The 26,298-nt window shown below is 42.2% G+C and overlaps 1 protein-coding gene across 3 annotated transcripts; it reads right to left on the bottom strand.

The window, feature by feature from the left end:
- Positions 1–1,776: 1,776 nt before the first annotated feature.
- LOC306861685 (solute carrier organic anion transporter family member 1C1-like) lies at positions 1,777–25,474 on the bottom strand. 3 transcript variants are annotated; one of them, XR_013783499.1, is made up of 17 exons: positions 25,368–25,469; positions 24,694–24,750; positions 23,506–23,647; positions 23,115–23,247; positions 22,881–23,002; positions 22,041–22,187; positions 19,547–19,645; positions 18,829–19,089; positions 17,803–17,967; positions 16,920–17,115; positions 14,633–14,798; positions 12,021–12,205; positions 6,292–6,356; positions 6,084–6,201; positions 4,837–5,074; positions 2,055–2,110; positions 1,777–1,912 (listed from the first exon to the last, which is right to left on the bottom strand). XR_013783499.1 is itself a non-coding variant. In XM_079404088.1 (15 exons), exons 2-15 carry the CDS (start codon positions 24,742–24,744, stop codon positions 4,855–4,857), a joined length of 2,070 nt encoding a protein of 689 aa, XP_079260214.1. In that variant the 5' UTR covers positions 24,745–24,750; positions 25,368–25,469; the 3' UTR covers positions 4,744–4,854. The 3 variants fall into 3 exon arrangements, 2 of the variants coding, with proteins under 2 accessions (XP_079260214.1, XP_079260215.1); XM_079404088.1 differs by lacking the exons at positions 1,777–1,912; positions 2,055–2,110 and having other exon boundaries at positions 4,744–5,074; XM_079404089.1 differs by lacking the exons at positions 1,777–1,912; positions 2,055–2,110; positions 12,021–12,205; positions 14,633–14,798 and having other exon boundaries at positions 4,744–5,074; positions 25,368–25,474.
- Positions 25,475–26,298: the final 824 nt, after the last annotated feature.

The following is a 26,298-nucleotide window of genomic DNA, read 5'->3' as shown; positions in this document are numbered from 1 at the left end:
AAACAATATATCAAAATAAAGTGTCCAAAGGGGGAAAAGTGTCCAAAATAAACAGGGATCTGGTGTCCTCGTCGTGCTGCGGGGCTGTGTAGGAGGGCAGTGTTCAGGAGGGAAGGGTCCAGGGAAGGGGCGGAGTCCGGTGGCCGCACGCGCTCCCCTCTCGGGGCCGGGAGCGAGTGGCGGCGGCGTCTCTGGCGCGGCTTCGTCCATCTTCGGAAATCCCGGCGCTTCTGGGGGATTCGGCGGCCCGGCATCCTGGCCCGTCAGCCGCCTAATGGGTGCGGCAGTCCTCCTCGACGCTCCCTTCCTGGACCCACGAGGACACCAGCGTGCATGCACGGGGGAGAGACCGGTCTCCCGAGGAGAGGCGCGTTCGGCATTTAACGGCGGCGGTGATGAGGCTCTATTCACGTCAGGTGCGCCTCATCACACGCCGCCAGCCCTGGCTGTTTCAGCGCCCCTCCTCTCTCACACACCCACTCCCGTCGGGAGCCTGGTGAAGGGCGGCGAATACGGGACGGGGTGGTGATGATGGACAGGGGGTAGGCAGCCGACTCGTCACACTGGCCATTTGATAATACCTAGAATATCAAAATCAGCTCTGGGCGGGAGATTTCCTATTTAACGCCCAAACTCTGGAACAATCTACCTAACACTGTTCACGAAGCAGCCACACTCTATCAGTTCAAATCTAGATTAAAGGCCCATCTTTTTAACCTGGCTTACACATAATACACTATCACATTTATATAATTCAAATCTGTTAAAGGATTGTTAGGCTGCATTAATTAGGTCAACCTGGAACCGGGAACACTTCCCAAAACACACGATGTACATGTTACATAGTTAGAAGAATGTTATCTACGCTAATATTAGTCTGTTTCTTTCTTATTCCAAGGTCACCGTAGCCACCCAGATCCAGTCCGTATACAGATCAGATGGTGGATCACCACCTAGAGATGATCTCTACAACCCTGAACGTCAGCGGAGACTAGGACAACTAGATAAGCCCCAGAGACTGATCCCCAGTGAAGACCCTGTCTCCTAGACGGCCATTGGGACAAGACCACAGGGACCAGTTGAGTCCTTTCCACAATCTGACCCTGCTGCAGCCTAGATTTAAACTGCTGATTTTGTCTGGCCAGAGGAGAATGACACTATTTCGACACACTATGTCCCCGTCTAAATACTGTAAATATATAAAATGCTGTTGTAAAGCCACCCAACTTTATATCAAGCTGATGTAAAGCTGCTTTGACACAATTTGCATTGTTAAAAGTGCAATACAAATAATAGTGACTTGACTTGACTTGTAACAGCTGGTCAGACAGGTCAATGCACCCCATGTGCTGGTTGTATGCAGTCACAGGTGCAGGACATGGAAAACTCTTTGTCCTCCATCCATTTTGTGTTTTCACCCTCCTCTGCACAGTGTCTCCTGTATAGGCAGCATGAATGGTGGAACAGACAGACACATCTCGTGTGTCCATCTACTTCAGCTGCATTCTGAGGGCAATCCTTCCTGTTGTCTCTGTAAGACCCAATGCACCAAACTTCAAAGCAAACAAGTATTTTAAGAGCGTTGGACTAGTGTAAAATTATCCATGTATACATGGTACCCAGAGCCCAAAACTGTTTGATCCAAAAGAGATGTCAAAGCATCATATGACAGTCCATGGCCTGTGGGAAAGTTGTTCTTTCCTGTGTACAAATCAAAATCTATAGTTTATCCGTTTGAGTCCACAAGAACAAACAAATTGAAGCCCCACCTGGTTGGCTTGGTTTTCATGTACTGAGTCATTCCTGTGTTTCAGATCGTCCTCTTCTAGCCAATCATATGCAGTCTTATCACAGTAGCTGTCATCTTCAACTGCCTCATTTCTTCGTATGCATGACTGACCACCACAAACACCTACAAAGTCAAGAGTGTAAGGTTATCACAGCCGAAACACAATCTATTTTTATGGCCTGTGATATCATATGTACCATGAACCATACAGACTCTAATTTGTCAATTACTTTCCATCAAAAGTTAAATAACTTTAGTGACATACCACTCTGTCCTTGGGTGTTGTTTTGTAAGTGCTCCATTGCCAGGTTGTTTAACAGACTGTTGAAAGGTGTAAGAGAAACAATGGAACAAATAGGTTTGATGTAGATATAGACCTGGCTATGATGCTTTCAAACTTAAGGGCCTGAGCATCAAGCCAGGTTTCTTTGCTTATAATTACTTTCTATCTAAAGAACAGTTGTTTGTTTTGATACGTGTGTAAATAATATAAATACTATTAAACTATAATAATAGATTATACTATAAAACTTTTTTGTTTTATGTTTTAGATTCAGAAAATAGCTGAAATGTGTTGTAGCAAAAGGTCAATAAGTTGAACTTTGAAAGTCTCTGTTCACAAACATCATCTACTCAATAAACATACAACTTAAAGCTGCAGTCTGTAACTTTTTGTTGTTAAAATTATCCAAAATAAATTTTTAATAAAGTACATAACCAGCCAGTGTTCAAAACTATCGCCTTACTTTAGCCCGATTCAACACGGTTATCTTATAACAATGTTTTCTAATTTGAGTGGTACAGGTAGGTTTTCGCGGGAATTTCGAGCATGGTACTGCGTCATTATGTCACATCTGTAAACATAAATAAAGCAAATCTCTCCCGCGAACTGCCAAAATACAGACAGCACATCACATGTCCCACCAGAGACAGTAATATTTTGGATCACTGTTACACAACAATAAAGGACTCATATCACTCGGTTCCACAAGCAGCTTTAGGACTCACTGATCACTGTTTGGTTCATCTTATTCCGTCCTACAGGCAGAAACTTAAGTCTGCAAAGCCTGTATTAAGATCTGTTAAACGATGGACTCCAGTGATCCTGCTTCAGTGTGGATAGGAATGAAGGATATCACCAGTTACAAGTCACCATCCCCCAGCACTCTGGAGAATCAACACCTGGCAGACGACTTGAACAACTTTTATTGTCGTTTTAAAAGATCACCCCACACCCGCCCTGAACACCTCTCCACACAACCATTCACACCTCCAGGAACCCCTCTCTCCCCCACACCTACGATTCAAATCAGCGAAGAAGATGTGTGCCAGGTCTTCAGGAAGAACAAAAGAAGGAAAGCACCAGGCCCAGACGGTGTGTCACCAGCTTGCCTAAAAACCTGTGCTGATCAGCTGGCCCCCATCTTCACACAGATCTTTAACAGATCACTGGAGCTGTGCGAAGTCCCCTCATGCTTCAAACGCATTCACATAGACTCCATTGTCAGGAAGGCCCAGCAGAGGCTGTACTTTCTTCGCCAGCTGAGGAAGTTCAGCCTGCCACAGGAGATGCTGAAACAGTTCTACTCTGCCATCATTGAATCCATCCTCTGCACTTCTATAACTGTCTGGTTCAGCTCATCTACCAAATCTGACCTCAGAAGACTACGGAGGGTAGTCCGGACTGCTGAGCGAATCAATGGTACAACCCTCCCCACTCTCCAAGAACTGTACTTATCCAGAGTGAGCAAAAGGGCTGGTAAAATCACTCTGGACCCCTCACACCCAGCACGCTCCCTCTTTGACCTGTTACCATCTGGTCGACGCTACAGAGCTCTGTGCACCAGAACGACCAGACATAGGAACAGTTTCTTCCCTCAAGCAATCCATCTCATGAACACTCAACAATAAACGTGGAACACACAACTATAATACACTCTCCATTCACCACACTCACTAATTTTATCTTTATTTTCTCATTTCTAATTTGCACATACTTGACCTGTACATACATAGTTGTCTATATTATATATTGTGTTTTTGCTGCTTTGTACATTGCCTTTTGGTTAAGTGTTGTTATTCTTTTATTATCTGTGTCCTGTCCTGTTGCTGTCTTTCTGTTGCACTGTGGAGCTTATGTCACTACAACAAATTCCTTGTGTGTAAACATACTTGGCCAATAAAGCTCATTCTGATCTTCTGATCTTGATAAAGAAGTTGTCCAGGCTAGTAGGCTATCGCACATGCGGATGCTGCAGGTGGTGGCTCATTTATATCCTTTTCTCACAGCAACTAGAATAATTAAGATTATAATTTTGATGGTGGATTATGATCCATAAAGGATTATTTGTTTATGAAACACGTGTGAATGAAATTCAATTATATTCCTGTTTTAAACGTGCTTCTGATTACAGATAGCCTGAGATTACACAAGATTTGTATTCTAAAGACAACCATTTCGAAGAGAGCATAGTTTGCTTTTTGGGTAAAAATAATTTCTTAATATGAAATTCGAATAGCATGACAATTAGATTAGACTGTAGAGAAATTTAAATCTACACTTTAATACACAATGCACTCATAGTCTCGCAATGCTGATGTTGTTAACATTCATAATTTGAGAATAAAGTAGAACAACAATAATACTTTGCACGGTTTTTTCCTCAGTTGGACAGACCAAACGTGCCAGACTTGTTACTTGTTCAGATGACAATATACGGTGAAAATTCTGATTTGGGTCATTTATTCCAAGACGTAGGCTAGAATCTGTGATTACTAAGTGTTTGATTCACACCGGTGCGGTGACTGACAGCTACACATTCACCTCAAAACATTAGATTCATCCACGCTGAAGCCGTGCTATAGCACAGACCACGTAATAAAGATAATTCCGCACCTGGCTGCAATACCAGGTTTTCAACAGAGATGGCGACAAAAAGCCAAAACTTATGGACTGCAGCTTTAACACAGTTTAATAGCCAAAACATTTACATTTCACATGGACATGGGAGTTATATCTTTATAACAGTTTTTGGTGCAATACACACATTTGATTTCTGAAGACTTCAGATAGTGGTCTCCTGGTCTGGATTTTCATTGCATTTTATGATAGCTGAAGATACATTCCTATTGCCAGTAGAAACACCATTGCCATCCTGTTCTGGAGCTTTTAATTGGGACTTCAGTGCTCGCTTCTTTTCGCGATGAGACAGTCTATTGTACAGGACTCCACACAGCACAAATGATGTAGCAAACAGGCCATAAATAACACCCAAGTAAGAATTTCTGTAGGGAAAAAAAAAAAATCATGTTATGATTGCAAATTGTCAAGATGGCAGTAATGAAAAACACAAGTTGTAAGTTTAAATTTAATACAAGTGTTAAAAGTTATAAGCTGCAGAAATATACAATTTTCACAATGCAAACTATTTTCCTGTTGACACTGTAAAGCTGTAAAGCTGCTTTTGACAATCAGTATTGTATAAAGCGCTATGTAAATAAAGGTGACTTGGCTTGAACGGAAAACTATCAAATGATTCTGAGGATTATTCTGGTCATTCTTTAACAAAAGAATTTTGCAATAACTAAAAACATTAAACCTACACTGGCACTTCCAGAAAAAACAAGCAAATATATATATATCTCACACACCCGACGGGAGTGGGTGTGTGAGAGAGGAGGGGTGCTGAAGATGGAAAGGTTTGGCGGCGTGTGATGAGGCACACCTGAATCGAATAGGGCCTCATCACCGCCGCCGTTTAAATGCCGAGCGCGCCTCTCCTCGAGAGATCGGTCTCTTCCCCGTGCATGCACGCTGGTGTCCTCGTGGGTCCAGGAAGGGAGCGTTGAGGGAAGTACCCGCCGCCGCCAGAGACACGAGCCACCGGACCCGCAGTCCGGTTGATACCGGACCCGTGGTACGGCCGTCGGGCCAGGATGCCGGGCCGTGGAATCCCATCGAGTCCCCGAGGATTAGGAGGTAGACGAAGCCGCTAGAGAAGCCGCAGTCCCCCCCGCCCCGGACCTCCAATCGGGAGCGAGTGCGGCCACCGGACTCCGGCCCTTTCCTGGACCCTTCCTTCTCGAACACCGCCCCTCCTTCACGATCCCCGCAGCAAGACGAGGACACCAGATTCCCCATTTATTTTGGACACTTTTTCCCCTTGGACACTTATTTTGATATTTTTGTTTAATAAAAGCCTCTCCGAGTGTGTCTGTCGTTTGCTCCTCCCGCCACAATATATATATATATATATGGAAGTATTTCTGGAAGTGCCATTGTAAGTTTGCTAACCTGAAGGCAATGGAATCATAGATACGACATGCTCCTCTCCCTCCACATTGTTTTGTGCCCCATTTCAGACAGGTCCTGTCAATCAAGGCTCCAAAATAAATTGCAGGGGGAATGCCACCTAGAAAAGTTATTTTTGATCAACTTGAGATATTTTTTTTTCTGTATTATAATCTTGTTTTGAAAATTTGTACAAAAGAAATCCTCTTACCCAGAGTCCGAATAAGCAGGATATGCACACCAAGAGCCAAAGACTTTAGTTCCGGATTTATAGATCTAAGAAAAGAACAGTCAAAAGAACATGTATTCATATTTAAAACAAATATTAAAATATATGTTTCCCAATCAGAAATGTCCTAAACAAATAAGCTACACATACACATTATGTATTTTTCAAGAAATGTTGGTGTTACTTCAACCCTGGTAGTCTACCTATCAACCGTGTTATGTCATAAATTGTAAAATACACTGTAAAAAAAATATGTAAAAACAAATGTTTTGGAAGTTTTCATGCATTTCTTTCTATTTCTTTCTTTCTTTCTTTCTTTCTTTCTTTCTTTCTTTCTTTCTTTCTTTCTTTGTGTCTGTCTCATTTGTAACGTTTCTTTACAGTATTGTTTATTACCCATGTACTGTATTACATAGTTTTTCTTAAAGACAATCAATTATTTTAAAGGTGCCATAGAATGGAAAACGTCTTAGGTTACGTATGTAACCCCAGTTTCTCGAAGGAACGAGACACTGCGTCCAGAGACCCTTTGGGGAACCTTCAGCGTGACTGGCTCTGAATACAAAAGAAATCTGTCCAATGGATGGCGGGACATCACGGGCGAGGTTACGTAATGACCAGCTGGCATAAAAGCATGTACGGTGAAACCGGCGTCAGCTTCTAAATTGAAGCAAGCGCTGGCATCTACCGCTGAGGGTCTGCTTGAAGCAGGAAGACCTCTCTTAGGGGGACCATAGCAAATCAGCAATTGGTCCGCCCTTCACCACATGGCAGCTCTGTGAACGTATGTGTCCAGCACTGGACACATACGGTTAAGCTTTAGCTGGTCAGGCTCCGAAAGGGAGGAGGACTGAAGGCCTGCAGTACGACAGGCTGTGGCGTGACCGAAGGAACTTCGCAAAGTCCAAGTGAGAAGGGGCCACTGACAGGGCCGCAAATCCCCAACTCTCTTCAGAGATAAAATCGCCAGAAGAAACACGGTCTTCGGGGCGATCTGAGATCTCCTCAATAGGCTCGAATGGAGGCCTACAGAGAGCATTCTATACCACAGCCAAGTACCAAGGGGGGACCCGGGACCGTATTGGAGGCCTTAACCTCAGTGCACCAAGGAGGAAACGTGTACTAGGGGGTGTCTGCCCACTGACTGTCCACCAAGAGAGGCATGGTAGGCCAAAATCGCCACCACACAAATCTTCAAAGTGGAGTGGGTTAACCCTGCAGAGAGTCGAGCCTGCAGGAAGTCCAGCACTGTACCATTCGGGCAGTTAACTGGGTCGAGCTGGCGATCTCCGCACCATGAAGTGAAGAATCTCCACTTCAGGGCGTACAGTCTCCTCGTTGAGGGAGCTCTGGATTGGAGGATGGTCTCAACAACCTCGGTTGAGAGACCGGAAGCTGAGAGACCGGAAGCTATGAGCCGTGCCCCCCCAGGGGCCACACCCACAGCCTCCACAACTCCGGGTAGGGGTGCACAAGGGTGCCTCCTGCCTGTGAGAGGAGATTCCTCCTGACTGGAATCTCCCATGGAGAGCCGTCGAGGAGGGAAATCAGGTCCGAGAACCATACTCGGCCAGGCCAGAACGGGGCTACTAGTAGCAGCCGGACTCCGTTCCGGCGCACTCTCTCCAGAACTCCGGGGAGCAGAGCAAACGGGGGGAAGACGTACAGACGAAGCCTCGGCCATGTCTGTACCATGGCTTCCAACGGAGCTGGATGAAGTAGAGAGTACCAGAAGGGACATTGCGCTGTCTCCTGAGTATCGAAGAGGTCCACCTGAGCCTGGCCAAACACTCTCCAGATCTGCTTCAACACCTCGGTGTGAAGCATCCATTCCCCGGACAAGAGCCCCTGTCTCGACAGGGTGTCTGCTCCCACATTGAGATACTAACTCAGGCTCTCAGAAGGGAGTGGCATGCTCATAGGAGATCCTCTAAGCTGAGGGGAACAATGCCAGCTTGACCACCAAGGAGAGCCGGGAGGGAGCAGCATGCTCATAGGTGACCCTCTATAGTGAGGGGAGCAATGCTAGCTCTACCAAGGCAGAGTTCTGAAGAGCGGAGAACTTAACTCTCAGCATGAGAGGGAACTCAGACGCTAAGAAGGGAGTGGCATCCTCAAAGGTGACCCTCTAAGTTGAGGGGAGCAATGCCAGCTCGACCAACAAGGAGAGCTCGGCCTCAAAGGGACAAGAGCCAAGGTTGTCTCCACATGTCTAAGGCACGTAGGCATCGCCGCGTGACCTTGATCATGCGAAGCAGGTTTCCCCTAGGGGAGAACTCCTTGGTCTTGAGCCACCACTGTAGGGGTCTCATGTACAGCAGGCCAATAGGTATCATGTTGGACGCAGCTGCCACCAGACCCAGCAGTGTCTGAAACTGCTTGAAAGTGAGTGACTGGCCTTCTTTCACCCTCCTTACTTTCGTGAGGATTGACTCGATCAGAGCAGGAGACATACGTGCCTGCACCATGGTCAAATCCCACACCATCCCCAGATAAGTGGTTCTCTGTAATGGAGAAAGCACACTTTCCTTGGGGTTCAGTCTTAACCCCAACACTTTTAAGTGAGCGAGAACAACATCTCAATGTTGAGTCGCCCTCCGCTCTGATTGAGCGAGAATAAACCAATCGTCGATGTAATTGACGATAGGGAAGGATGGAGATGTGAAACTATGCGTCTTTTAGATCTAAGTGACAAACCAGTCCTCGCACTTGATCTGAGACACTTACCTGAGCATCTTGAACTTCAGTCAGCTGACTGAGCGGCTCAATTGATGCAGATCTAAAATGGGATGCAATCCTCCATCCTCCTTGGAACTATGAAGTACCGGCTGTAGAACCCGGACTCTCTTTCGTGAGTGAGGACCACCTCGATGGCCTCCTACCTTAAGAGAGTATCTACCTCTTGTTCCATTACCAGAGCCTGCTCGGGGCCCACTAACTTGGAATTCACCCTGTTGAATTGAGGCAGACGAGAACCGAACTGGATTCTGTAGCCTCTCTCTACAGTGCGCAGGACCCACTGAGACACATTTGGCAGTAGTTCCACGCTGCAAAATAGTCTACCTCTTTGCCTGCTTGGCTGGGAGGTCTTTGACCGCGCACCCTTCTTACCACACCGACCCCGCTCCTGCGGGGGCGAGCTTGCCTATACGAGGAGCCAGCACGCGGCAGGGGCTGCTCTCGCCCAGCAGCCCCGTGAGCTAGAGAGCGACGAGGGAGAAACCACTGGAATGCCGCCGCCTGCCTCCCGACCTCCCGGTATCCGTCGACAAAGGAGTCAACAGTGTCACTGAAAAGGCCAGAAGGCGAAGTGGAGCATCCAGAAGGAAGACCCTGTTGCGGTCTTTAAATCCAAACAGGGTCAACCAAAGATGCCTCTCCGCCGCCACCAGGATCTCAACATCCCACAAAGGCGGTCTCCCTGGTGGCGCGGAGAGACAAATCAGCAGTTTTGCGGAGTTCACGAATGTCCTCCGCACTAAATCCCTCGCCCTCGTCCAACTCCTTGAGCAGGTCAGCCTGGCATGCCCGCAACACCACCATGGTGTGCAAACATAAGCCAACCCGACCTGCTGCCGCGTACCCCATGCCTTCAGAGACGACGCAGCGTCAGGGGACAGATAGCTCGCAAGCGTCTGTTCCACACGCGACATCGCTCTGTAACCGCGCTCACTCGTCCCCATCACATTACCGTAGTAATTGAATGAGGGGACGAAGAGGCGGGCCGAAATGTTTTCCCTACGACCTCTACACCTCAGTGTGGAGGTCGGGGAAAAAGTGCAGGCACCGATGTGGAGGTGAGTCTGAAACCGCAGAAAACACTCGTATAACCCTCTCTGCGGTTCGGCATGACACTCCACCAGCCCTTCATATTGGGGTGAAAGAGGGTGTGCAACATGCTCAGCGTTTCCCGTGTCAACCTCCTCGGAGGAAGACAAAAGAAACGCAGAGGCCGCTGCCCGAGGGGAAGTATCCGCGAGGTAGGCTTCCGATCTCGGGGAGCGGTCATGGGATCCAACAGGTGAGGATGGAGATAGAGACTCGCTCGACTCCGATCCCTCCATCAGATCCCGCCGCGAACCCCACGAGGCCCGCCTCCGCTCCGCCTCAGCGGAAGCAGGGTCAGCGTCGCTGGGAACGCAAAAGAAAAAACCCCCCTCCGGAGAGGAGGGACTTTCGGGAGCAAAGCATGCACAGAGGAAGGCTCCCGCACGGGCAAACAGCCCCCTCGAGAGCCGCCTCTGCATGTCCTGCTCCCAAGCAAAGCACACACAAGCCGCGTGTATCCCCCGCACACAAAAAACATTTGTAGGGAGGAACACACCGCCCGTATTGCGCTTTGCTCCCATGTTAGTAACAAATAGAAAACACCAAATACTCAAGGAGATACAGAACGCTAGCTGAAAGAAAAAAGCTGATGCCGGTTTCATCGCACGTGCTTTTATGCCAGCTGGTCATTACGTCACCTCGCCCGTGGCGTCCCGCCATCCATTGGACAGATTTAATTTGTATTCATAGCCGGTCACGCTGAAGGCATTCCCCAAAGCGTCTCTGGAGTTCCTGAAGAGGAACTGTATTTACCTTGGCATAGTTGAGTAATAAGAGTTCTGTATATGGAAATGACATACCGTGAGCCTCAAACACCATTGTTTTCTCCTTCTTATGTAAATCTCGTGGATGCAAAAGACAAATAGGCGAATCAGAACATAACACCGACTGTGACATTACAGACGGAATCACTAATAGTTACACCCCCAACATTTGCATATACCTACCCATGTTCTAGGCCAGGTGCCAGCTGAACCATCAGAAATTCTGCAGGTATTGTGAAGAAACAAGCGAGGACAACAGCGAAAATGGCAGATCATGGAAATAAATGCTATGTTCCAGGCTGTGCAGAGGCTGTGAAGTGGGATTTGTGTCTGTATTCAGAAAGGCACGGAAAGCAAATAATGTGTTCTAATAAAATAACGCGAGCCACTAAAGGGACATGGTTAGCTCCTTGCTAGCGGTAGCCTGTTACATTACAGCGCATAAGATTTCACTTACCACATAAACAGAGTAAGGAGAGATGACTCAGGATGATGGTGAATGATTTACAGATCCTGAGCACCACTGACAAGCATCTGATCTTGTAAAATGTTTGGTAAGTACTGCCACTCAATAGTATAAGCAGATTTTGTGCGAATCTCGAAAGTAAAAGTAAAAAGTGATCTGAAAGCAGTTTCAGTGCCCCGCATATTAATAGCGGCTCCCAGATGCCCATATATTATATACACCCGACGATATAACTGCGAGAGAAAGTATTGAAATATATATTTTCCCTGTGTTTCCTTCCTGCTGTGTGAGCTACTGAAATGAGCCGCACTGTGAAACAGCCAATCAGAGCAGAGCTTAGCATTGAGCCGCACTGTGAAACAGCCAATCAGAGCAGAGCTTAGCATTGAGCCGCACTGTGAAACAGCCAATAAGAGCAGAGCTCAACATTATTATTCATGACCCTTCCAAATAAGCCAATAACAGACCATTTCATTCTAGGAAGAAATCCTAAGGTTGTAAATGCACATGTAAAACCGTTTCTGGAAATGTTTTGCCCTTACCTAAGCCACGTACATTCTATGTAGATCTCAGAGAACAATTTAAAATATTGTATCAATGCATTCTATGGCACCTTTAAAGGTGTTGTTACACTGTTGGAAACAAATCATTACCTGAGCAGAATAATGTAACCTGGTGTGGCTGCACAAGCCGGGAAAAAGGAACCAATGATTGTCACCGCCATGTAGAACTTAAACATGTAGTCACAATCACTCTTGCGAGGGCACTGGCCCAGCACTGCTGACATGTTTGCATATGGGAGAGGCGAATCTCCAATGCAGGTGCAGTTGTGGAATACCTTTGAAAAGAGTCAGATTGTGTCAACTACTACAAAAACAAATGCATTAGGGTCTTAATACAGTAAACACTACAGTGTCTATGATTTATTTTCCCTTCCCCATTAAAACATAGTAGTAAACAAAGGTTTAGGATTTGGTCATTTCTACAGTGATGAAATTTAGGTAAAACAACAGATAATCAACACTAATTCAAGGTCACTAATCAAATGTAACCAACCATGTTCAGGCTTTTATACAAAAGGTCAGCACACAACAGGCATCACATGGATCATCAGGTTTACACAAATACTTCATGCAGCTCAAGTGCTGCTGTCAAAAGGGGGACCACTAAATACACAAACATATTGAAAATCAAATTATATACATATTACGTACTTATTTTTTCAGTACAATTCAAAATGTTGAATGAAAAATAAAAATCAAATTTGGCAAAATAGAGGCATTTTCACTAGTGGTGTAAATAATCAATTCAAGCACTAGTATTGCTAGTACTAATATTTTAATTTGATATGTTTGTATACAATGTGTGGCTCCCCCTAAAATAATTAAAAACAAAATATAAAACCACAAAAAATTGCAAGGACATTTCGAAATTGAATTATTTTCTCTGCCTCTGTGAATTGACTTTTGTCACAGTTTAGTGGTTGTGGAAGATAAAAAACAAAAGGTCAGGAGAACGAAGTAGAATCAACATACTTTTTCCTTTATTCAACATTAAACTCAGACAAAGACTAGGGGAGAACTCAGGACTTTTAAAGAAACGGAAACAAATGAGCAAACAAGATGAATAATATGAAACAGGTGGATTGGAATAAATGATGATTAACAAAAGTAGAACAAGAAAAAACAAATAAAGGCAAACAGGAACTAAACAGAAATCAACACGTAACAGATATTGCCCCCGGCAGGGGATTCAGGTGGCCATGGCGGATCAGGGGATTCCGGGAGCCATGGCGGATCAGGGGACTCTGGAGGCCATGGCGGATCCGGGGACTCTGTGGCCTTGGTCCTTGGCCCGGCCACACAAGCAATGGTTATATGGCCCCCCCAAAAACATTTTCTTGGCGAAATCACGGGCTAGGGGGCGCTCTGGAAGCGCGGACTCTTGGGGGCACGCAGACTCCTGGGGGCGCTCTGGAAGCACGGATCTGGACTGGACCAGCAGAGACATAGGAGATGAAGGAGGGCTGGACGGGACCAGCGGAGATGTAGGAGACAAAGGAGGGTGCTGTCGAGGAGCTGGCACAGGAGGACGCTTGCGAGGAGCGGGCTCTGAGGGAACAAAGCTGGCTGGGACCAGTGGGGACAAAGGAGACGATGGAGAGCTGGACAGGACCAGCGGAGACTTAGGAGATGATGGAGGGCTGGACGGGACTAGCGTAGACGTAGGAGATGAAGGAGGGCTGGACAGGGCCAGCAGAGACGTAGGAGACGAAGGAGGGATGGACAGGACCAGCAGAGACGTAGGAGATGAAGGAGGGCTGGAAGGGACCAGTGGAGACATAGGAGGGCTCTTGCGAGGAGCTGGCACTGGAGGGCGCTAACGAGGAGCGGACTGTGGAGAGAGGACAGGAGCTGAGAGCTCAGGGGGTAGTGCCATATCCAGGAGCTCCGGGGCTGGAGCCGGTGGGTTTCGGTGAGCTGCGAACGGCGGCGGCATAGACTTCGCCGTGGACGGCGGCGGCATGGGCTTCCCCGCGGTAGGCGGGCAGGAGCGAGCTGCAGTTGGCGGGTTGGTTCTGGATCGGGGCAGGACACTCTCCAGAAACCGGAAGATCCCTTACCTCCAGCTGAGTCCTGTGGTGCCTGGGAGGTCCACTGGGTGATGGTAATTAGCCCCGATCCAGAACAAAGAGTTCAGCATCACGTCATCTAGCCCCGTCCACACAGCGAGACTGCTGAACTCTCTCGCATACTCTAACAGCGGGAGATCTCCGTGGGCCAGGGCAGCCAAGCGATCCGCAAACTCCATCTTCGGTTAGGTCTGAGTTTTTGTCACAGTGTAGAGATTGTAGACGATAAAAAACAAAAGGTCCGGAGACCTTTTTCCTCCAGTTCTCCATTAACCTTTGTCTGTTCTACTTGTTACTACGTTGTTTTTATATGATGTCTACACCGCGTTTTGTTTATTAAAAATCTATTCTATCTTTTCGTTACACTATTCTGATAATTTTAATGTTACACTTCTGATAATTGAACAATAAATATTTATAGCCAAAATTTGTTTCACCAGGGTAAATATCACAACAGCAGTTTCACATTTTACATTTGAGTTTGTCTACACAAATTTGTCACTGTAGGTATACACTGATGTTGTATACTATCAAAATAACAACAACAACAAAGGTATAGAACCATAGAAGTCTGTGGGTAAAAAAGATTGAGCAACAGGCATATAAAGGTCTGGAAAAGTGGGAATAGTTTACCATCTCCTTGCTAACTCCAGTGGAGGTTTGGCAGCCAGCGAGGCAGGGGGAGGCATAGGTCAAGCTATTGCTGGCACATATGGGATCCCAGTGCTTCAGAGAGCAGGAGCAACCCATGTTACATTGAGAAATTAGTGTATTCTGTTGGTAGGACACTTCTGGAGCCCTGTTTGAAATACACAGCATAATTAAACTACTTTATGTTTAGTTCAGTTATACCTAAGTTAAAAATTATTGTATGCTCCTTTGCTTTAAATCACTGTGATGCTCTGTTTGGGATCTGAGAGACCCCCCAGTAATGTCTCAGAAATACTTAACAAAACATTTATTTTTCCCAATTTTGGTCTGATTGAAGTATTGTAGTTATGTTTTTGTTGTTTGTTTGTTGATGTTGTTTTTGTTAGTTTGTTTGTTTGTTGTTTTTGTTAGTTTGTTTTGTTATTATTCATACATTTGATAAAAAATTCAGTACAGTACATTTTGCTGGTCAGTAACCACGATGACATAGAAATACAATATGTGTGAGTGAAGTGACATGACATGTGGCGATGTGGCCATACTCAAAATTTGTGCTTTGCATTTGACTCATTCAAGTGCACACACACACATCGTGAAGACACAACCGGAGCATGTGGGCAGCCATTTTTGCTGCGGCACCCGGCGAGCAATTGCGGGTTCAGTGCCTTGCTCAAGGGCACTTCAGTTGTGGGTAATGAAGGTGGAAGAGAACGGTTTTCAGTCACTCCCCCATCTACAATTCCTGTTGGTACTTAGACTCGAACCCACAACCTTTGGGTTACAAGTCTGACTCATTAGGCCACATCTGCCCCCTAATATATAGTCTTTAACAAACTGACTCTCAGGGGAATACAGAAATAGGAATAAAGCAACACTAACCAAAATAAGCAATGCTAATGCAGGACAAGGAACTGAGGAAAACCAAGGCCTTAAATACACAGAGCTACCAAAGGAAACAAGATGGGACAGGGGTGAAAGGAATCAATAATGAGGTAGCGACATGATAAGAATGGGAACCCGGAGAACTAAAACCATGAAAAATAATAAATGATTAGTGAATGATTAACTGGCAAAGTGCAGGGAACCACAGGAGATCACAGCAGGAGACTCCAGGGTGGAGAGGACAGTGGAAGGAGCTAGGGAGGGGAAGAGAGCAGAAAGAACCAGGCGAGGTTCCAGAGCACAGCCAGGATGAAGTCCCAAGGCAGAACTGACAGAGGGAGAAGACAGGGTGGATACTGGAATCTGCGTGGTGGAGACCGATGCAAAACTGAGGAGGCAAAGACAGTGGAGGCCTGGATGGAAGAGCCGGAGTTGAAGGTAGGCCAGAGCAGATCCAGAGGAAGTAAGGAACAAGGTGGAGCTGGAGGGAAGGAGGAGCCTGTCAGAGCCTGAGGGATGGAGGGACAGGGCGTACCCAGGGGAGTGTTAGTTCAGGGTGGAGGCAGGTCAACAACTAACCAAGGTGGAGCCCGGTGAGGCCCGAGAACTTACAGACCCCGGTGGAGCTACGTATGGGTGTGTGGAGCCAAGGAGGAGCTGAATGGTCAGAGTGAATGAAGCCCTAGCCGAAGAACTGGGAAGCTAAGTAGCAGAAGGAGGAATTCAACAATAAAGAAGACTCTGAGCTGAGCGGGACCACTGGAGTCACAGAAGATTCAGGGCTGGACAAGAACCAGTGTGGAAGGAAGGTTTTGGGGAATTACCCCTACTAAATTCTCATAAAATAATACAGAGGCCAGACGCATCTCCTCCTCAGCAGGAGGAGTATGGGCTGTGCTCCAATTCATTCCCTCTGCTCTGGGAGGAGCAGGTGAACAGCAGGGATATCCATCCTCTTTTGGAATATTAAAACCAAAATGTAAAGAAACTAAACAGACTGAAACTGTGACAAATACAGAAATATTGTAAAATATTATTACAGTTTAAAATAACTATTTTCTGTTGTAAAATATTTACTTTAATAATTCATAATTGAGCACCAAATCAGGATATTAGAATGCTAGAAAAATTCTGAATGATCATGTGTCACTGATGACACTGAAAATTATAACTTTTAACCAATAGTGTATAAAATGTGCAGTGAAAGACGTTAATGTAAAAATTGCCATTGTTGTTTTTGCACACTAAAAAATGGAGCCTCCGAGACCAAACAGAACATAAAAGATGCAATACATTAATGCCATCATTCCACTGACTGCTCAAAGCTGCCAGAGAGAATGATGATAACAAACACAATGAATTGCAATAATATTTCTGAAGCGTTTACCCTTGATAGGACACTGTAAGTCCAGCCACTTGTGAGTTGTCACACTGGAGGAAATATTGAACAAGCAACGCAGAGAAAGCCAGAAGAGATGCTGTAATGCAGAATTTGGATGTCCCAAGAATATTAAGTTTGAACTTCTTCATTATAAACCCCCCAGTGACAATTCCCAAAGCCACAGCTGGTAAATTTGAAACTCCTGGAAAGATAAAAGATTAATAAATTCATGATGCAGTATTGGACATGAATATGCTTTCTGAAGGGTAAATACATTTTAAAGTGTAATTTATCATTTATGTTTTTTGTTGTTGTTGTTGTTTAATTATTAGCTTTTCATTAAACTCATAGAACCCCTGCAGTTCCTTTACAAACCCAGTTTGGGAAACCTTGACATAATATAATGTTTAATGCACTTCATGTTGTTGACAAAAATTGGAATATATTATCATACTCTTTGTATTTTTATTTCAATATGGTAAAGGATTATCCTATTTAAATCAATGTGAAAAGTGAGATAGGTCAAACGTAATCTACCTAAAATGTGCAGTGTAATGGATTATGTTACTAACTATAATTTTTGTCATGTAATTTGGAAGCACATATTACAATTTGTAAGTAATCCACTCAGCTTTGCCTGGGGGCACATAACCCCAAATCTTTTTAATAAGACATATCAATAAAAAGCTATTGAAATTTAGAAACTCAGGGCTGGGTACAGACCTTTTTGTTGGCATCAGATGATTTTTGTGATTTTTATCTTTATTTTTTCATATTTGAATAAGAGGGACAAGTGGCACTCTTTTTGTTTAAAGGCTTCACTATGTGTATTATGAAACACTAGGAATTAATATTAAACAGATAAAAATATAGGCAAATGTAAACTCACCTATTAAAAATATGGCCCTTGATGCTGACTGGCCATAAGTTTGCTCCATGTACTTTGGCTGAAATGTTATCAGTCCTATAAAACCATTGACTTGTATGATAGTGGTGATAATGAGGATCATGTAAATTGTGTTACTGAAGAGTTTCTTCAGTGATGGCAGAAAATCTAGAAAAAAAATCAAGAACTTCACGTAAATTCAAGGGTTATGTATGCTCAACAGTGTTGGGGGTAACGCATTACAAGTAACGCGAGTTACGTAATAATATTACTTTTTTCAAGTAACTAGTAAAGTAATGCATTACTTTTTAATTTACAAGAAAATACTTTTTCAAAAAAGTAACGCCAGGTACTTTTTTCCCATTTATTGACTGACAGTGCACTGTCATGCCGTTACTGTAGTTATAGACTAAATGTGAACGTGCATTAATTCATCCCATTAATTCATCCCAAAAAACAGATTTAGTATTCATCAAAATTAATTAAAACAGTGAAATGCAAACTCAGAATATGACGCAAACTGTAATAATTAAATATGTTAAACAACACAAATGTATCTAATCCCATTTTATAAAGACCAATGTCTTTGCTGCTGACTTTTGATGATCCAGTTCAACCATACTAATAAGCAAAAATGACTTTAGATAAACTAACAATTGTGATTCATTGTTTTTTATTGCCGAAGAGTGTTAAACCTTCTTATCCTGAGTTCTACTTTACAGACGTGAATTAACTTTTCCTTCAGCCTGAGGTTTATTCATTACACTTTTTGGTGTGAAAGGGCTTTGACGTTTGCTATAAATAGAACTTCTTGTATTAAAAACAATCAAGCCCTGATCATATTTAAAAAGTAACGCAAAAGTAACGTAATGCATTACTTTCCATAAAAAGTATCGTAATTAGTTACTTTTTTAGCGAGTAACGCAATATTGTAATGCATTACTTTTAAAAGTAACTTTCCCCAACACTGATGCTCAATAACCAAACCTCATGAGAAAAAAAAAAAGAAATATTTCATGAAATGTACACCTTTAGCCAGAGCTGCCATTGAAACCGGAGCTGGTCTGTCGGGAGCATTACTGTGTTTGTTGTTGTCGGGAATGAAACGGTCCTGTTCGCACTCTAGAACATTAGATTCTTTCTCAGTTTCAGTCTCATCCTGCTTAGGAAGAGACTTGGGAAGGAACCAAAAGGGAATTCCAGCCAGTAGCATCACTCCACCAGTTAACAAAAAGCCCAGCCACCAGGCACCAACCCAACGTGAGTCTTTGTGGTTGATAGTGATAGTATCTTCAAAAAAAAAACAGACGTGTGCATTAATGAGCCAGAAGTGTTTATCATTTGAAATCCTAACAAACTGTAGGACCGAAGACCTCTTAAGTCAAAGAGTAACTTACTGGATCAGTAAATATATAGAAGACTAGTTATAATAGTTTTTAAAAAATCATGATCACTGACAAAAGTGTGTGTTAATGCAGAGTTATTATCTTGCGCAATCAGAGTGCTTTTTCAAAGTTAAACTTTTGAACCAACTTTGTAGAAGTGACCTTGCCAGTCAATTAGACTAAAAGACAAACATCTACTTTTAGCATAATTCACATGCAACAAGCAACGATGACATATTAAAACCGAAGGTACCTTTAAGAAAGGCTGCTGGGATTTTTTTTCTAGAAATGTGCAAAACATCATCATCATATGATCAGTGTAGGGCAAAGAGCCATTATCAGTTGAACAAACAGGTGAATACCTAAGTCCACTGCTCCTATGTCCACGTAGAGTTTGGCACAGAAAGATCCTAACATGAATCCAAACATGGGCCCCATTATTCCCACAGTTTGTATGAGAGCTGAAAAAAGATAAAAAATCAGTATAACATTTTTTTTATTGTTGTGTGTATGATCATGTTGCTTAAATGGCCATAAAAATGGATTTCATTTTCTACATCACAGAAACAAATTCTCTATTCATTATTTAATTTACTTCAAGGGTGATTTGTTTTCATATACTACATGTCATATTATTTTTTTGTTTTTGTTTTAAAACACGTCTACACACATAATATGACAGTTATCCATTGTGAAAAAGGTACACTTATTTTTACACAGCTTTTAACAAGAGTACTTACTACATAAATAATATACTATAAAATGTAGATATTTAAAAGTATATAAAGTATATAAAAATATACTTAAGTGCAAACTGTAAAACAAACTATTAAAACAATGATTCCTTTTAAAGTAAAAGTTTTAATTTGACCTTATTATAAGTGTACTTCAGTGTGTAAAAGAAATAGTCATGAAAGTGTACTCTCTTTAAGTAAACTTAAAGCCCTTGACTTTTTTTAAATGAAAACTAAAAGACTTTCAAATCACATGAGCCAATATTTTATTCACAATAGAACATAGAGAACATAACAAATGTATAAACGGAGAAATATTCCACTTTTTTCCACTAAATGAGCTCATTTCATTTGATGCCTGCTACAGGTCTCCAAAAAGTTGGCACGGGGGCAACAAAGGGCTGAAAAAGCAAGAAGTTTTGAAAAGATTCAGCTGGGAGAACATCTAGCTATTAAATTAAGTTAATTGACATCAGGTCTGTAACATGATTAGCTATAAAAGTGATGTCTTAGAGAGGCAGAGTATCTCAGAAGTAAAGATGGTCAGAGGTTCTCCAATCTGTGAAAGAGTGCGTAAAAAGATTGTGGAATACTTTAAAAACAACGTTCCTCAACGTCAAATTGCTAAGGCTTTGCAAATCTCATCATCTACCGTGCATAACATCATCAAAAGGTTCAGCGAAACTGGAGAAATCGCTGTGCGTAAGGGACAAGGCCGAAGACCTTTGGTGGATGCCTGTGGTCTTCGGGCCCTCAGACGACACTGCATCACTCATAGGCATGATTCTGGTATTGACATTACTAAATGGGCCCAGGAATACTTCCAGAAACCACTGTCGGTAAGCACAATCCGCCGTGCCATCTGCAGATGCCAACTAAAGCTCTATCATGCAAAAAGGAAGCCATATGTGAATATGGTCCAGAAGTGTCGTCATGTTCTGTGAGCCAAGGCTCATTTAAAATGGACTGTTTCAAAGTGAAAAAGTCTTCTATGGTTAGACAAGTCCAAATTTGATGTTGTTGGAAATCACAGACGCTGTGTCCTCCGGGAGGGAGACCTTCCAGCGTGTTATCAGCGTTCAGTTCAAAAGCCAACATCTCTGATGGTATGGGGGTGCATAAGTGCATACGGTATGGGCAGCTAGCATGTTTTGGAAGGCACTATGAATGCTGAAAGGTATATAAAGGTTTTAGAGCAACTTATGCTCCCCTCCAGATGATGTCTATATCAGGGAAGGCCTTGCGTATTTCAGCAGGACAATGCAAAAGCACATACTGTAGCTATTACAACATGGCATCGTAGTAGAAGAGTCAGGGTGCTGAATTGGCATGCCTGCAGTCCAGATCTTTCACTTATAGAGAACATTAGGTGCATCATTAAACGAAAAATACGTCAAAGATGACCACAGACTCTTCAGCAGCTGGAAACCTATATCAGGCAAGAATGAGACCAAATTCCATCACCAAAACTCCAGAAACTCATAACCTCGATACCCAGTTGTTTTCAAACTGTTTTTAATAGAAGAGGAGATGATACACCATGGTAAGCATGCCCCCGTCCCAACAATTTTAAGACCTGTAGCAGGCATCAAATTTGAAATGAGCTAATTTTGTGCATTAAATTGTAAAATTTCTTCGTTTAAACATTTGTTATGTGAATAAAATATAAACTCCTGTGATTTGAAATTCTTTTAGTTTTCATTTTATTAAAAAAAAAACGTCCTAACATTTCCGGAATTCGGGTTGTACTGTATATTAATGATCAATAAGTAAAATACACATTTTAAATCAGGGGTCATCAAACTTGATCGAGGAGGGCCGGTGTCCTGCAGAGTTTAGCTCCAACTTGTCTCTACACACCTGCCTGGAAGTTTCAAATATACATAGTAAGACCTTGATTAGCTCGTTCCGGTGTGTTTGATTAGGGTTAGAGCTAAACTCTGCAGGACACCGGCCCTCCAGGACCGAACTTGGTGATCCCTCTTTTAAATGAAAGTGGTATAGTGAAAATGGTACGTTTTGACGTCTAATGGGTTTAAAGTGTAACCAGCAGTATATTAATAATGCTTGAATGTATGTCAGAATTGGTAATATAATGATTGAAGCTGTTAATCAATCATACCCATGTAAAGAGCAGTGTTTTCCGCCCTCGAAAAATCATCCAGATAAGACAACCCAAGAGGCGTGACAGGTGTCTCTCCTACCCCACGAAGCATGTTCCCAAGAAACACATAGAGCCACAAGGAGGAACTGGCTGCTTTATCACATTCTACAAAAACAGAAGCACCACAAATGAACAACTGCACTCCCAACTGTGTAACACACTACAATATCAGGATCTCAATGAAAGAACAAAGTGTACCTTTGTAGATTTCAAGTGTATCGATTACATAAAAAGCAATCAAACCCAATACATTAGGCTTTCCAAAGTTCAAAGTTCAGAAAAGAAAAGCTTGGTATAAGCAATCTAGAGTGACAGATCAGTGTTGCAGGGGGTTGTGGGTAGCCCAATCATATTACAAACCAAACATGACAAATGATTCCACAACTTCCACACAATTGTCTGAGAATTAAGTTATTTCTGAGTTATTTCTTGTAGATGTCAGATTTAGAGTGGGTCTTACAAAAATTGTATATGTCTGGGCATAGATCACTCAAAAATGAGAAGAGTAAATAATTTGTTTTTATGCATAAAGAAAGTGTTATTATGCATAATGAAAAATAATATATGGGGTGAACCTAATGTGACCCAAAACATTTTCAATTCACCCATTCTCCTATATTTCTGTTAAGGTTTTTTTTTTTTTTTTTGGAAGAAGAAACTTAATTGGATCAGTTGGATCTAGAAGATCAAGGCCCATACGTTTATTATTGTGATAAATGTGTTGCAGTATCCCTATTTATGGTTTAATATCTTATCTTAGGTCTGTCTCATGGTCAGGTTCAGGGTTAAACAACTTACCTGCTTGAATTTCCACTGTGGGAATTTCATCTTGTGCAAGACTCCCATTGGTTAAGCATGGTAGAATACTCTCTGTACCATTAGCGGCAGAGAAATGTGAAATTGTTGTTTCGTATTTGTACCTGTGGAAAATGAATTAACACTTCTTTTTTTTATTAAATCAGAAACATATCCTTGTTTTCACAAATACGGTAACTAAAGGGGTTTAAACAGTAGTTCAACCGGTAAACGTACAGTCCTTGGAAGAAATGTGGTGCTGCAGTTATGAAGGATCCCATGGCCATGATTAAACATCCAGCTGCTATGAGTCGTGGTCTGTGAAGCTTAGCACCAAAGTAACTCACAAAAGCTATTACAAACAGATTACCTGAAAAGAACAAAAATTGGTATCCAATTAACATCACCACCCATTTTAAACATAAAGGTGATTTTTTTAGCATGGAGGCCCACCCCTGAGCTAATTGTCAGTGGGGCATAAGAAGATTTTAGATAATATAAATTAGCCACCAACTCACTAAAGTGTAAAATAATTCAAATTGCCATTTGAGTGTGTGGGTATATAAAGATTTCTGCTATATTTAGACCCAAAATATGTTTTTGTTGTTGTTGTTGTTTTCATTCTCACCAATTTCAAAACTTCCATCAATGAATCCAATCAGTGAGCTTGGAATGTCAAAACGTCTCTCAATCTGTGTGATAGAGCTCTTCATGTAGCTGCCCTGAAATGCTTTGGCAAAATAAACAAAACACATGGCAGCCAAAAACATCTGAAGGAGAGATAAGAAGAGAGAGAGAGAGAGAGAGAGAGCGAGAGAGATTACGATAAAACAGAGAGATAATTCACGTAAATAAAAACCCACTTTAGTTTATACACTAACAAATTACATTTTTACATTTGATGTTAAAATAATCTGGGTGGTCCCATCTGGTTGGATTATGCTTGAATTAGTTATCACATTCCAGATAGTTTAAGATGGTTTTAACTAGTGTAGGTTGGTCTTTCCAAGCTGACCATGTTGATCTTCAGCTAACCAACTACAAAGTGCCCACTAACACAAGCCAACAAACCAACAATCCAGTAAAACCAAACTGTAGAACTTTTTGTATAGGTTTGTGGAACCACTGACAATCCCTCACAGGCTGCCATTCAATGTCTATTCTATCCTGTTGTATTTATTTGTTTGTTTGTAATTACATGAAGGCAAGTAAATGATGGAAGAATTTGGTTACAGTTTATTTTAAGGGGTTGTTGTTACAGTGTAATTATTCATTTAAATTCTGAGTAATAGAAATTAACTACATGTACTATATGGTTAGGATTAGGATTTGGTTTAGGGTTACTTGCATGTAATTAGGTATAATTTATTGTTAATATAATAGTAAGTACATAGGACACCTTAAAGTGTTACCAAGAATTTAAAGAGGTGTACGGAATAAGAACAGGTAGTTAACTGCAGTAACTATGAAAAACCATATATATATATATATATATATATATATATATATATATATATATATATATATATATATATATATATATATACTCAAAATGTGTTCTTGTACTCTTTTCTTGTTGTCAGTTGGTTTAATATTTAACATGCAATGAAATTTGCCTGTGACTTAAATGTCTAAATAATTTTTAAGGCCACTATACAAACAAGATCTCAGAAGCTAAAACTATGCAGAGAAAGTCAATAAAAAGTAATTGCATAATGATGGGATTAAATGAGCTGTTATCACGTTCATGTCTTTGATCATAATGGGCAAATGTAAACAAGAAACTGAAAAGCAGAAGAAGATAAGTCAAAATTACCTTTAATTTGGAGCAGCAAGGCTCTCGTGCCGTCTTCTTTTCCACACTCATGATGCCCTGGAAACAATATGAATGACAGATGACAGAACAGTACAGAGCGTGTTAACACCAGGATCATTATGAACAGCATCACATTATTGTCGTGCAAACAACATTTGTTCCAGGGTCCATTGTTCACAGGATTAAGAAAACATCATCTGAGGGGAAAGACCCCTGAGGGTGGAGCTGAGAGTGGATTCAGAAATTGCACCACATTTCCTGCAAGAGGAAGGGTGTTTGAAAAAAGTTTTCAAAGACGAAATAATAAAAAGATAAAAAAATATGTATTTATACTTTTATTTATACATTTTATGCTTTTTGACAAAATAATGGTTTGTCATTTATTTGTATGCTTTATATAAAAAATATAATAAGAATTTTGATGCAAATAACGTTGTTTATTTGCAGACTGGCCATTGTATAGTGTAACAAGCTTATACATACATTCATATCCAGACATACATACATAAAAATGTATTGACAGACGTGACAAATAACCCTGTTAATGTGCATAGTCTAATCAAATACAATGAATATTAATACAGATAACTCATCTGTGCAAATGTGAAAACAGTGCCGTTTTATAAACAACAAGAAACGGGGGAGACAGCCAGAGATACAGATATTATGCATACCTGTGCTGTTGCCTGTGTCCCTCAGAATGGACGAAGGACTCTAGCACTTTGCTTACAGGTAAGGCTTTATCATTCAGTATTATGCCATCTAATCAGTAACCAAACAATCATGTCCATCTGCTGATCATGTCAACAGGTCACTTCTCTACAGCGTGGGGGCTGGGGGTTTCTCAGAGGTACAGAGGTCAGAGCAGACCAATGCTGTCTCATATACTTCAGACAAACAGAGATGGGACGCTGCAGAAAAAGGTGAATGCAGTCACCGGAAACAGAGTGTGTGTGTGTGTGTGTGTGTGTGTGTGTGTGTGCATGTTTATGTGGTTTATGAGGACACAAATTTGTATAATGACATGGGTATGACAGAGGTATTACAATATGAAGGTGGTTTATGAGGGCACTGCCTATGCCCCCACAATTCAAAAGGCTTAAAAAACATACTAAATGGTGTTTTTTTGAAAATCTAAAAATGCACAGTCTCCTGTGAGGGCTAAGTTTAGGTGTAGGGTTGGTGTAGGGCAATAGCACACACAGTTTGTTCAGTATAAAAACCATTACGCCTATGGAGAGTCCCCATAAACCACAAAAACCAACATGTGTGTTTGCGCGCGCGTGTGAAAAGTGAGAACTTTCACTCTTTGCCTGTAAAATCTCCCCTCAATCCAAATCAACTCCACATGTTTGGCCAGAATACTGCAGTTCCATAAATTCCAGATGGGATTTCTGGAATAATTTTGTCTAAAGTAACAAAACATCAATATTTTTAATTTTTTTTAAATAATCATCATTTTTAGAATAATAAAATAATAAAAAAAGGTATATTGATTATTATGATAAAGCTCTATGTGTATGGCAGCCATTCCATTTGAGTGTCTGCTGAATTCCAACACATGCATAACTCTTTCTGCTTAATGAAGTACTGATTAGGTGATCA

Source organism: Barbus barbus, assembly GCF_936440315.1.
Source record: "Barbus barbus genome assembly, chromosome: 42".
In the NCBI taxonomy this organism is placed as follows: domain Eukaryota; kingdom Metazoa; phylum Chordata; class Actinopteri; order Cypriniformes; family Cyprinidae; genus Barbus; species Barbus barbus.
Note: the sequence above shows the minus strand (reverse complement) of the source record. Positions and strands in the feature narration are given on the sequence as shown.

Excerpts from the sequence above, each read along its gene's own strand:
- LOC306861685 (XM_079404088.1), bottom strand. The coding sequence starts at position 24,744 with ATGAGTGTGGAAAAGAAGACGGCACGAGAGCCTTGCTGCTCCAAATTA. Across the intron at positions 19,090-19,546 it reads CATAGGAGCAGTGGACTTAG|ATACTATCACTATCAACCAC; the intron begins GTATTCACCTGT and ends TTTTTTTTGAAG. Across the intron at positions 14,799-16,919 it reads CTTACAGTGTCCTATCAAGG|GGCTCCAGAAGTGTCCTACC; the intron begins GTAAACGCTTCA and ends TATTTCAAACAG.